This window comes from Cavia porcellus, unplaced genomic scaffold (assembly GCF_034190915.1).
Source record: "Cavia porcellus strain 051 isolate PalLab524CR breed Dunkin Hartley unplaced genomic scaffold, mCavPor4.1 scaffold_9, whole genome shotgun sequence".
In the NCBI taxonomy this organism is placed as follows: domain Eukaryota; kingdom Metazoa; phylum Chordata; class Mammalia; order Rodentia; family Caviidae; genus Cavia; species Cavia porcellus.
The window spans coordinates 63063013-63075666 of record NW_026947492.1 but is presented as its reverse complement, the minus strand read 5'-3'; the positions used below and the strand labels follow the sequence as shown (position 1 = coordinate 63075666).

At 42.4% G+C, this 12654-nt stretch overlaps 1 protein-coding gene across 11 annotated transcripts in view; it reads right to left on the bottom strand.

The window, feature by feature from the left end:
* The window catches only part of Numa1 (nuclear mitotic apparatus protein 1), a 72158-nt gene that overhangs the window by 20276 nt on the left and 39228 nt on the right, over positions 1–12654 (bottom strand). For all 11 annotated transcript variants that reach the window (XM_003463410.5, XM_013145364.3, XM_013145363.3 and 8 more), the window contains exons 3-4: positions 4650–4735; positions 12–91 (exon numbers count right to left, since the gene is read on the bottom strand). In XM_003463410.5, coding sequence (XP_003463458.2) covers positions 12–91; positions 4650–4735 — 166 coding nt within the window. The remainder of the gene's footprint in view (positions 1–11; positions 92–4649; positions 4736–12654) is intronic.

Here is a 12654-nt window from a genome sequence, read left to right as displayed (position 1 = left end):
AAAATGCTTACTTTGTAGGAAACCACATACAAAGTCCAGTCTCTCTGGCATCGGCTGATGTAGGATTTGCTGCCCCTCTTGAGTGTCATGGCTAGAAAAAGAACAAGCATTAGAAGTGGAGTACTTAGTGATTTCTGCTTCCTTGATGACATGCTACTTCCCTTCAGCATGCAGTTTACAGAGAGCTGGGAGAGAACAATATCACTTTCTGAAAACTGGTGATAAGATGCCAGGTGACCATGTATTAAGCTAGAACATGGTGGGGACCGGAGGCATGGAAAAGACGGCACAATGCCGGTCCATTTGCAAATATAAAAAAATCTCCATTGGAAGGAGGATAAGAGGAGATGGGTGGCACAGATGAATGGGAAGCTAGATTAAACGGCCTGCAAGACATGGCTAGGGCAGAGTGAGAGGCCCAGTAATGAATAGGAGGACTCTGAAGGCTCTGAAGTGAAAGGGTTCCTGCACTCGGCTGAAGAGGAAGGCTAAACGCTCCTAGAGGAGGGGTCAAGCAGCGACATGCTCTTGATTGGTGGCCTTGGCTTGTGTAACTGGAGGGAGGCAGCAGGGGGCGCTCTCACACAGCCAAGGACCGGGCCTGGGTGCCCTCCAGCTGCAGTTCATTTTCAGAGATGACTATGGCTTCATCGCTGGAGTAGGTGAAGCTACCCTTCAAGTTAGAAAGCATACTTCTGTAACACAGCTGCAGCTGGAGACAATGATTAAAGGGATCTCAGCTGCTCAGAACTTGAGCTCTCAAGCATTAAGCAATTTTCTAGAGGGCAGCGCAGGCCCTACCTAGAACCCTCCAGGGCCCAGGCATCCTGTCAGACCCAAGGAGCATCCAAGTCAACACTATGCATTTCCCCTTCACTCTGTGCCCCATCTCAAGGGTTATGAAAGCTTCCAAGCAAAGCCAGAATCTCAAGGAGGCACAAATTTCAAGATTCCTGCATGAGCCTTTTTCCCTGCCTACCCACAGCTGGGAACGTAGGGACTGTTTGCCTCAGTGTACTCCATTAGATCATTCTCACATTAAGTGAGTGGGAAAAAAAAAGTTAGGTTAAACCAAAATGAACTTTTCTTCCCTCTTTCCCTCGTTATCTTTTTGTTTTTTTGAGACAGGGTCTGGCTATGTAGTTTAGGTTACGCTTGAACTCAGTATGCAGTCCAAAACTTGCAGCAATTCTGCCTCAGCCTCCCAAGTGCCAGGATTATAGGTCCGTGCCACCACACCCAGTCCTGTCTTTTTGACAGTTCTAAGGATGGAATCTAGGACCTTGCACATGCTAACCAAATACTCTAACACTGAGCTATATCACCTTCCTAGCCCTATGCACACTTCATTTTTAAAAATTTTTGAGATAAAGTCTCACACTAAGTAGCCAAGACTCCCTCTACTTCAGCCTCCATAGCAGCTGAGATTACAAGTGTGTACCACCAATCCCTTCCTCTTCCTCTCTTTCTCTTTCTCTCAGTACTGAGGATCAAATCCAAGGCCTTGCATATCAAGTGGAACATTTTCTAAAGAGGATATAACATATATTATTCTCTAAACCTGCTTGGTAACAGGCCTGTCCAGACCTCTGGAGTAAATAAAATTACATGGAATGTGCTTTGCAAAATGCTAGTCCTAGAGAAATCCAGGCCATCCTCAATACCATGTGCAAGTCTTATCTGGCAGGAAGCCACCTGAAACAACTGCAGGCCACCCCTTCACTGCCCTTCTAAAGTCTCCCTGAAGTACTCAACCCAATAGCACCCCATACAACTGCCCACTCCCCTAGCTGTGTTTGCAGAAGTTGAGGCTCAGCACAGACAAGCCAACTGGCAGCTGCGGCATGGTTTGCACTGGGCAGAGCAGAGGCCAGTATCAGTAAGATGACTGCCAGGGTTTCAGGGTTCCTGGCAACATGTTCCTTCCACTCAACTTTGCTGTTCAAGCCTCACAGCTTATCAGAGATGAGACCACCTCTTGCTTTGGCAGTTCACACACTGGAGGACGAGGATGAAAACTGTCAGAGGAGTCTGTCAATGCATCTTCCCAGGGAACCCAGCAGTGTTCCACTCCCATAGCTTCTACCTGTCACCAACCCTGCCACATTCTTTGCTTTCTCTTGAAGATGAGGCTTCTGATTTAGATTAGCACCAGCAGCAATAGAAAAGTGCATATAAAGAGTGCAATAGTCAGAATATTTAATATCCAAAAGTTCTATTTTAAAAAAAAGTCTATTTTTCTAAATCTGCACAGTCTTAAATCTGAGATAGAGGTTAGGGCTGACCAGGTATTTCAGCAGCTCCTTTCAAGTTTCTCACCCCAGTCTAAGGTTCAGGAAGCACACTAGAAGACAACCTGGCTAACAGACACAGTTGTCTTTCCCTATGAAGATGTTCCTCCACGTTATTAACCTACAGTAGCTCAAGGACAACATACATCCTAACTTTTTCTTGTCATTCGGCCATGGAAAATTATCTTTTCAAAAGCAAAAGCACCTTAATTATTATAAAGTCCTAAAAGCATGCTGTACGCACAGTATTCCTGGTTGCTTTTAGTTTAGTGGGGTTTTTTTTTTGCTTTGTTTTGCTTTTTATTTTGAGACAGGGTTTGGCTATGTAGTTCATGCTGGCCTTGAATGCAGAGATCCTGCCTCAGCCTCCTGAGTGCTCAGATGACAGGCATCTGCCACCATGCCCAGCTCACCATTCAATTTTAACATAGCTAAAAGAAAAGCAGCATTCTTGCAAAAAAAAGGAAAAGTCTTAAATTAATCAGGCTTAGATGTACTTATTGCCAATAAAGAGAACAATAAGCAGCACCATGATGATATCATTCATAAAAGTCAGGATTTAGGAATTTCTACAGGATCAAAATAATGGGATAAGGTGGCAATGAGTAGAAAGAGATAAGCAGAAAACAAGATTTTTCTAAGTTAAAGAGCCTGAGATAAAAGATCTTGAATACCAGGCTAAAGATTTTAGGTTTAATTTTATGATTCATGAAACATAACTGAGGTTGGAAGAGTCACTGAAGTGTTGCAATGAAAGCAGGATTTGAGAAAGACTCTTAAGATCAGATACACAGGAATGGAGAATGCAGACAGATTACAGAAGAATGAGGCCATGAGGGCCTGTGTCAGAATGAGGCAGAAATCTTCTGCAGGACAACTGAGCAGGACAGTGACCCACTAGAAATCAGTGTTAAGGAGGGAGAAATCCAAGGTGAGGCTGAGATGTCCTACCTGTGTAACTGGACCAAAAAAAAAGTAAGAACAGTGATTTAGAAGCACTAAGACTGGGGCTGGGGGTTTAGCTCAGCAGCATAAGTACCTGCCTTGCAAGCAGGTGGTCGTGAGTTCAATCCCCGGTACCGATAAAAATGAAAAAGACAAAAAAAAAAAAAAAAGAAGCACTAAGACTGGTGCTGGTCACAGCCATACGAAGTTTTTTAAACTCCTGTAAGACATCTTATTATCACCACACATTGCAAAAGACACCAAAAGCTAACATGTGGGGGCTGGGGATTTTTAGCTCAGCGGCATAAGCACCTGCCTTGCAAGCAGGCAGTCGTGAGTTCGATCCCTGGTACCGATAAAAACGAAAAAGACAAAAAAAAAAAAAAAAAAAAAAAAAAAAAAAAGCTGACATGTGCCTGCAATCCCAGCACTTGGGAGCTGAGGCAGGAGGATTGCTGTCATTTCAAGGCTGGCCTATGAGATACTTGGAAAGTTTAAGGTGAACCGGGCTGGGGATTTAGCTCAGAGGCATAAACACTAAGCCTAGGCGCTTCGTCGGGATCCCCAGTACCAATTTAAAAAAAAAAGTTTAAGGTGAACCGTAAGTGTTCATCTGTCCTAAGCAATTCATCCCTACCAGACATTGCTGGTACAGAATGCCAAGTCTGGAAGTGGATGTGAAAAGAATTAAGATGTATTATGCACATGCACCAACTGCACATGATGAATATAATCATTATGCACTGTAAGCATGTCTATGATTTCAGTTCTCAGGAGGCTGAGGAAGGAGGATTGCTGTGAATTCAATGCCAGCCTGAACTGCACAGTGAGATTCTGCCTCAGAAAGACGAAAAAATGTAACAAGTAATTTAAAAAAAGAGAGACTGCCAACACCATCTTCATTCACTTACCTACTAACCCAAAATCTTATTAAAGCCTATTTGTGGGGCTGGAGATTTCATTTATCAAACTCTAATCGACCTCACCAAACAAGTTAAAGGGGCAGGTAAAAAGCCTAGAAATGTTGTAACAGCTTAGGAAGGGGCACAGATTGACTGTGATGATTCCCTCAAGTGTAAGAGCTTCCCCCTTCTTACTCCTGGGGAGGTTGCATGAACAGGGCTTAGAAGAGAGACTAGCAATGAGCTGAGAAAATAGGCCATAGCACACTCCTGCGGAGGCTGGAGGTGGGGGGTGCTGGAGGTCATGGAGTAGGTGCCAAAGTGAGGAAGCCTTCAGATGGGACAAGGCTGAATCCTGTCCTGCTGGGAAAACCAGTATCTGGGGGTGAGATGAGTATGTATGCTAGCCTCTGGGGCCACCCAGGCCATTAACATCCCCATCACAGCCAGCAGGTGAGGAAACCCAGGCCTTGCCCTGGTAAGAGGCTCCCCAGGGCAGCTGCATACTCACATGCTGTTAATGATCTTGACAAAGATGATGCCGTCCTGGAGCTGCGGCATGGCCTCCACAGCCTCAGCCACGTGCAGACTGTTCACCTGCAAGCCACACGGAAGAGCCCAGTTAGATCGTGAGAAAGGCCAGAGTATGTGGTCTGCTCCTCTTCCCAGATGCTGGCAAGTCCTCACTCACCGTGAATGCCTACTGCTGTAGGCTACAGGTGAGTCCAGGATTTGTCTGAATCTTTTTTTGGAACTGGGGATGGAACCTACAACATTCATACTGAGCTACATCCTTACCCCTTATCTCTTTTAGTGAGACCCTGTCTCAAAATAAAGTCATTAAAGTGCCCACACTGGGCTTCAATTTGTAATGCCCCTCCTCAGCCTCCTCCAAGATTATAGAAATGCACCACCGTACTGTTAATCCACAATTTTTAATCTCAGCAAAGAACACTGCACTCATTCATCCAGAGAATGAGCCCCAGTCACAGCCACCTGAAATGCAGCCATCAGTGGGCTTTCTCAAGCTTCAACTAATTAGAACCTACGCTCTCCTAGATGTCCTTGCACCTAAGGCTGATTATATAACTGGGTATTACACATCTGGAAATCTCCACAAGAAACTGCCACCCCTATTCATCTTCTGGGAAAGAGGATGGGGGAAGAGCCTGACGGGAAAAGGAGCTTTACATTATGGCCCTCTGTAGCTCTTAAATGTTAACATTGTAACTCACTGTATGTCTTGAGCCTCTACATAATTCTGTCTCTTGAATGTTTACATTATAACTCTCTTGAATTATCTGATAACCCTTAGTAGCTCTTGAATTTTGTGACATCTATTCAAAACTTAATTAGGTTAGACACCTCATACACAGATCTAAAACCTTATTAATACAATTGAAAAATGCTTTCCAGTCAAAAAAATTTGAAGGGAGGTAGGAAAAAACAGTGGAAAAGCAATATTCTCTTAAAAAGAAAAGAGACAAGAGGAACAGAGAACCCTAAAAACAAACTTCTCAAATTGGATTTAACCCTTTTCTTTACTTCAAGCAGGTACCCACTGAAGTCAGTCTCTACACAGGAAAATTCACCAGGGGTCACATGCAGATGAATGACACACAGGTTATTCAACATACATACACAAGGTGCGACTGAGCTCATGGTGTGTTTAAATAAAACTATATTCATGTTACAGTAAAAGACATAGGCTGTGAATTCCCCCCAGACGCTCCTCCTTGCTTTGATGCTCACTCATCCTTGTCACTTTCTGGAGTAAGCAGTTTGGGAAGTTATTTTTATGTGTCTTCAGTTCCACTGCCATGGCTGCCCTGCTGTTCTGAACTGATTCACAGGTTTACCTTTCATGTCATTTTGTCTTTGGGGAGGAGCCATGTGAACAGTGTCAGATCCAGATTGGGTGAACAGGGTAGATAAGGGTAGATGGTAAGGTTGTTCAGGGGCCTGCATTCCCACTGGAGAGCACTCTGGGGGCAGCATTCACATGTATAAAGGAACTTACGAACCACTTCAGAAAGTGTCAACAATGATGGAACAGGCAGTTCTAAGTGCTGCAAGCTGTCTCTGTGCAGGTGGTGTGTGGGCAACTCTTCAGTGCAACACAATTACCTGAGCCTTACACCTGATTGTTTTAGATGATGAGGGGGAACAGAAGAGTGAGAATCTGGCCCCTCCAGCCACCTTCAGGCTCTACTGGCTGTGAGATTTGTTCAGGAACACAGCCCTGGCTCCCCTCAGCTCTCTGAAGCTCTGGGACCCATGCTGGAGCCCCTAGGATGGAGGAAGCTGCCCCACAACTGAGCTGCTGTCTCTTCACCACCAGCTAAAGTGACCATTCACTCCCTTTCAAGGAACTCCAATATACAGAGCTCTATTCTAGCTGCTTTGAATGCAAGAATGAATAGCTCCAATTTAATTCCTATTGTTCAAGTATTTTAAGAATAGTGGCAGATTGTTTATTGAACACTACATAGGCCAGGTGCTGTATTATTATAGTCATCTAAGTTAGAAATTAATATGCAATCCGAGAGGGATTGGGCCCATGAGGAAGTCAATACAAAAAAAAAAAGAGAGAGAGAGAGAGACAACAATGATGGAACAGCCAGGTGTAGTGGCACATACCTGTAACCCTACCTATCTGGGAGGCTGAGACAGAACTACAAGTTCAAGCCCAGCCTGGCAAACACCTAGGTGACTTAGGAAGACCTTGTCTCAAAATAAGAAGGGTTATGGACACATCTCAGCGTAATGGCCCCATGGTTCAGAACCCGGTGCCAACAAAAAAAGGGGAGTGGGGTAAGTTTGTTTGAAGCAAAGGGGAGTATTTTGAGGGGAACTAATGGCGATGTGACTTTTAGTATAGTAATTTTTTGTTCTTTCTTTCTTTTTGGTTTTTTTGAGACAGGGTCTCATGCAATTCAGGCTGGTCTTAAACCCACTATGTAGCCTAGGCTGCCCTCAAAGTTATAGCAGTCTTCCCATCTCAGCCTCCCGAGTGCTGAGATTACAGACATGTACCATCATGCCTGGCTGTTTTTTCTTTATTCACTGTAATAAATTTAAAAATAATTGGAGCTTAGAGCACAGTGTCTGCCTGGCAAGTGCAAGGTCTTGAATTCAATGGCCAGTACCCACAAAAATAAATAAGTAAATAAATAAATAAATAAAATTTTAATATTCACTGTATTTTTGGTCACTTCCTGTGTGCTTCTACAGGGAAACTTAAAAACTTAGGAATGAATTCCTCCAGGCCCTTAAATTAAGGAGGAGTCTGGACTGATGTTCACTTCTGTATTACCACAGGAAGGAAAGGCTTGATAATTAAATACTTATGCACCTGAAAGAGGGCAGAAAGGTTTCCCTGCTTATGGTTATATGCAAACATTCAAATTCTATGGCACCTAAAAGTGTTCTTTAAAAACCAACTGGGCACTAGGACGGGTGACATATGCCTGTAATCCTAGCACTCAGGAGGCTAAAGCAAGAGGATTAAAGCTAAGTTTAAAGCTAGGCTGGGCACTGTAGTGAGTTCATGGCCAGCCTGAGCTGCACAAGTCTGTGTTTCAAAACAAAACAAAAAACAAACAAATATCAAATGGGCTACGGCTTAGTGTGACAGCACATGCCTACAGTCCAGTCACTGTGGAGACTGAGGAAGGAGGTTGGGCAGAATTCAGGAGTTCAAAGTTAGCCTGGGCAACACAGCAGCATCTCATCTCAAAACAAAAATAAAATCTGACAACAAATCAAACAAAAAGTCATGGCTGGGAGCCCACAGATACGTTTTTTTTTTTTTTAGATAAATGCTTTTTATTTTTTTTCAAATCCATTTCAAAGAGGAAAAAATTCAAAACACGTCAATCAGGAGGCAACAATGGTACACAACTGTGCATTGTCATTCCCAAATCATTCACCCAGAGCACAAAATCTTTCTCTTTAATAAACTCAGAGAAATCAGTAATATAGCTATCTTAACTAGTTTTTTGTACACACACATACACAAACATTTCTTTCAGCTTCTAACACAAGTGAGACAATACAGTGTTTACACGTGTGACTTACTTCACTTATGAGTATGGCCTCAAATTGCATCCATTTACCTAGATGTCTCCAGTTTGTCCTTCTTTATGGCTCAGTAGTACTCCATTGTATAAAAATACCACATGCAGATACCAAAGTTAGGCCTGTCTCCTTTACTAATGCCTCAGAAGCTTTTGTTAACAATTTTACCTTTCTCTGTACCTATTTTCTCCCTTGCCAAATAGGAGAAATCAAAGGCCAGGGATATAGCTCAGCAGCACAATGCCTGCCAGGCAGGGTTATGAGTTGGAAGGTGGGGAGACATAGAGAAAATCTCTATGTTATCTACCTAAGAGGACTAATCCATGCAACTTACAAAATAATTTTAAGTTATCCTTTAAGACAAAAAAAAAAAAAAAACCAACACCTCTTCCTACCTACGCTATTTTAATTCAATCACTGTTGCTTAGCATTTTAATAATTTTTTTTTAGCATTGGGGACTGAACCCAGAGCTTTGTGTTTTACTACTGACCTGTAACTGCAGCCCTTGAAGAAATTTTTTTCAGTCTTTTTTCCCCTAATTTTTTAAAAACCACAATTATAATTATAGGTAGTATATATTCTACACTATTCTTTTCAGTAACATAATGGATACCTTTTTTCTATTTTCTTTTTTTTTTCTTTTGAGATAAGGTCTAGCCTTGTAGTTCAGGCTCTCCTTGAACTCACAACATAGCCCAGGTTGGCCTTGCACTCCAGGCAATTTTGCTGCCTCAGCCTCCCGAGTGCTGGGATTACAAACATGTGCTGGCAGGCTCAGCTTGGAAGTAACATATGGGGCAAAAGGTTTCAGCCAAGGAGCAAAGGTATTTACAAGTGCTCCAAAGCCTGATTAAACATTCAGGGGCTCATGTGCCACAGAAAGACTTAACAAAAATGTTAAAAGAGGTAACCAAATACAACCCATGGTTCCTCAAACAGGCACTATAGAAATTGATATTTGAGAAAGAGTTTGGAAAAAAAATCTTAAAAAGGCACACAGTGCAGGACAAATCATTTCCCCTGAGAGGTTCTCAACTTGGAATCTGGTCCATTCAGTTTTAAGTCTATTAAAGAGCTCACAGTCAACAGACTCGGATTTGGACAGAGGGAAGAGAGCTCCCTGCTGAGGCACCTGCCACCAAAACAAAATCTCTAGAAGGATCACCCCAGCAGGAGCCAGAGCCTTTACAAAAATATCTCATAAGGTTCTATTCCAAAAACTTACAGGTAATGTGGGAAGAGGTAGCCCCATGAGAAGAGAATAATACCCTCCTTGCTTGTTCCCCAGTTGGAACAGAAAGAGATGCTAATGATCATAAGTATTTTGTTCATATGCCTTTTCAAATACAACTGCTAAAAAATCTTAAACAAAGTGTGATTAACAATGGAGTCCAAGGTTCATTTACTATGGGACTTGCAAAATGTTTTGGATACGTATCAACTGACACCTTATGATAGCAAATATTTGGCACAAACATGCCCATGTCCTGCTCAATTCCTTCATTTTGATCCCTATCCAATTCCTTCACTTCGGAGGCTCATAAAAACAGGACAGGTCCCAATCCACGTCCAGCAATAAATCAGGAAATGCTTTCTGGGACAGGAATATATGTACCACTTGAGGAACAGATTCAATGTCCTGAAGAGCTATGTCTCAATTAGCAGAATTAGTTAAAAAAAAAAAAAAAAAAAAAAAAAAAAAAAAGCATGGGCAGCTATTCCAGAGGATGGGGCACTGGTAATATCCTTTTTACATATTCTACAAGGACCCCCAAGAACACTTTACTCAGTTTGTGGCAAAATTATAAGAAGCTGTTCGCAGACAGGTATCAAATACAGAAGCTGTTAACATTTTAACTTTACAATTAGCATATGAAAATGCTAATCGGGATTGTAAACAGGCTTTAAATGTGAAGTCAACTAATGATTTAACAACATATATTCAAGCATGTCAGGATATTAGAACCGAGTCCTATAAGACAACTACGATGGCTCTGGTTATGGCTGGTCTTGCAAATGCAAAAAGGAGTAATATGAAATGTTTTAACTGTGGAAAAATGGGACATACTAGAAAAAGTTGCCGAGTTCTTGTTAGATCTAATAGGACAGATGCTGCAGCTGCAGCGTAAGAGAAAAGTGCCTCTGGTGAGGAAGACTCAGGTTCTGTGCCTGGACTCTGTCTGAGATCCCAAAAAGGGAGGCATTGGGCCAAATATTGTCATTCTAAATTCCATAAGGATGGTACACCATTGTTAAAAAATGAGCTGAGGGCCTTTCCTCAGGCTGGCAGAATAGAGGAGACTCGGCCTGTGAGTCAAAATGCCAATCAACTTTACCCAGTGCAAACTAGACAGCAAATTCAAGAACAGCATCAGAGGTGGCTCCCCAAGAGATGTTAACTCACTCAGCAGGGGAGTGATTCAAGGATTAGAATCTTCCTGCAAGCCGGGCGTGGTGACTCATGTCTATAATCCCAGCACTCGGGAGGCTGAGGCAGGAGGATCATTTCGAGTTTGAGACCAGCCTAGGCTCCAAATAAGCTCAAGGCCAGCCTGAACTGCACAGGGAGATGTTATCTCAAAAAAAGACAAAAAACAAACAAACAAAAAAAAAACCCAGAATCTTCCTGCAGCTTGCAGAGCCACTCTCATTGGAGGTGACCAGCCCACCCCGGTCTCCCACCTGAAGGAACAGTTGGTCTTGTACTGGGAAAGGCTGATCTAAACTTAAAAGAAATAACTGTTGTGTCTAGTGTGATAGATGGTGATTGTAGAGATGAGATACAAGTTCCTGGATGTGCTATGGATCTCTGGGTTTTTGAATAGGGAGACTATGTGGTGCTGATTTTTCTTCTTTTTTTTATCGGTACCAGGAATCGAACTCACAACCGCATACTTGCAAGGCAAGTGTTTATGCTGCTGAGCTAAATCCCCAGCCCCAATAGGAAGACTATGTGGCGCAGTTATTTTGTTACCTATAGAGAAGCCTTCTTTTGTTAAGTATAGACAGCTCAAGAGAGCAAGACCCTCAGAGCAAGACTACAAAAAGAGAAATTTATTTTACACAGGAAGTGACTAAAAACAGGCTTATGCATTTTATAAAGATTAATGGAAAATTCTTTGAAGGTCTAATAAGATATTGCGCAGATGTGTCTATAATTGCATTAGAACAATGGCCTGCCACACGGCCAACGCAAAGGGGTCCTAAGTCCCTTATCAGACTGAGAACCCCTCAGCATGTGCCTCACCTTTGCCTTATGAAGGACCAGACCAACAAAAAGGTTTCTTTTTACCTTATGTGGCACCTATTCCAGTTAAGCTATGGGGAAGAGATTTGTTACAAAAGTGGAAATTAACGCTGACTAGCGATTCTGATTTTAAAGCTAAACTAACAAACTGAACCAATAAATTCAGATCCTAAAATTAAGAAAATGATTATTAAAATGGATATCAGAAAGTCAAGGACTAGGAAAGGACTTACAGGGAATCAAAGAACCTGTTTGACAGGCAAGGTATTGGATATCAGCAGGTTTTTTGACAAGGGCCAGTGATGCTTCTCTCTCCAAAACAGCTCTGCCTTTACAATGGAAAACTAAGGAGCCCGTTTGGTATCCCTCACTAAGGAAAAGCTAACTCAATTACACAAATTAGTTAAAGAACAATTGCAGCTAAGACATTTAGAAAGCTCAGTTAGCCCTTGGAATACTCCTGTCTTTGTTATTCCAAAGAAGTCATGCAAATGGAGGTTGTTACAAGATTTAAGAGCTATAAATGTTTGCTTACTTCCTAGGGGGGCGCTGCAGTCAGGACTGCCAGATCCCACTGCAGTTCCCAGAGACTGGCCTCTCATCATACTTGATTTAAAAGATTGCTCTTTTAACATTACTGTTTTTCCCACAGATTGATTTTATTTTGCCTTTTCCATGCTTAGTTTAAACTTTAATGGACTAATACAGCTAATAACTTGGAAGTGAGGTTATGCTTATGTCTTAACTGGTGAAAGATCCACAAGAAATATATAGCACTGGTAGGAAATGCAACCAATGCTGAAGACAGCCTTATGTGAGCCCAGAGAGACCTGCCTATCAGTCAGAAAATCAACCGCCGGCTCCCCCGAGAGACCAGGAAAGAGGACAAGTGATCCAGTGGAGTGATATCCAAGCAACCATTCACGAGGCTAGAGATATAGTCACTAGAAGGGGAATTCCACCAAGCCCTGAAAGTCTTGTAGTTGTCTTAATGACTCTGCTGGCAGTATCTGTATATATGACACCAGTCTCAGAAGTGGAGTAATGGACTTATGCTCTTAATCTACCATTACTTAGACTCATTACTTGGGCAGATTCTCCACTTGAGATTTATTATGAACTAGACATGACCATTCCTAAGTTAAATGCCATTACAAGGCCACTCGTTTTTGCATTTTGTAAATGCCA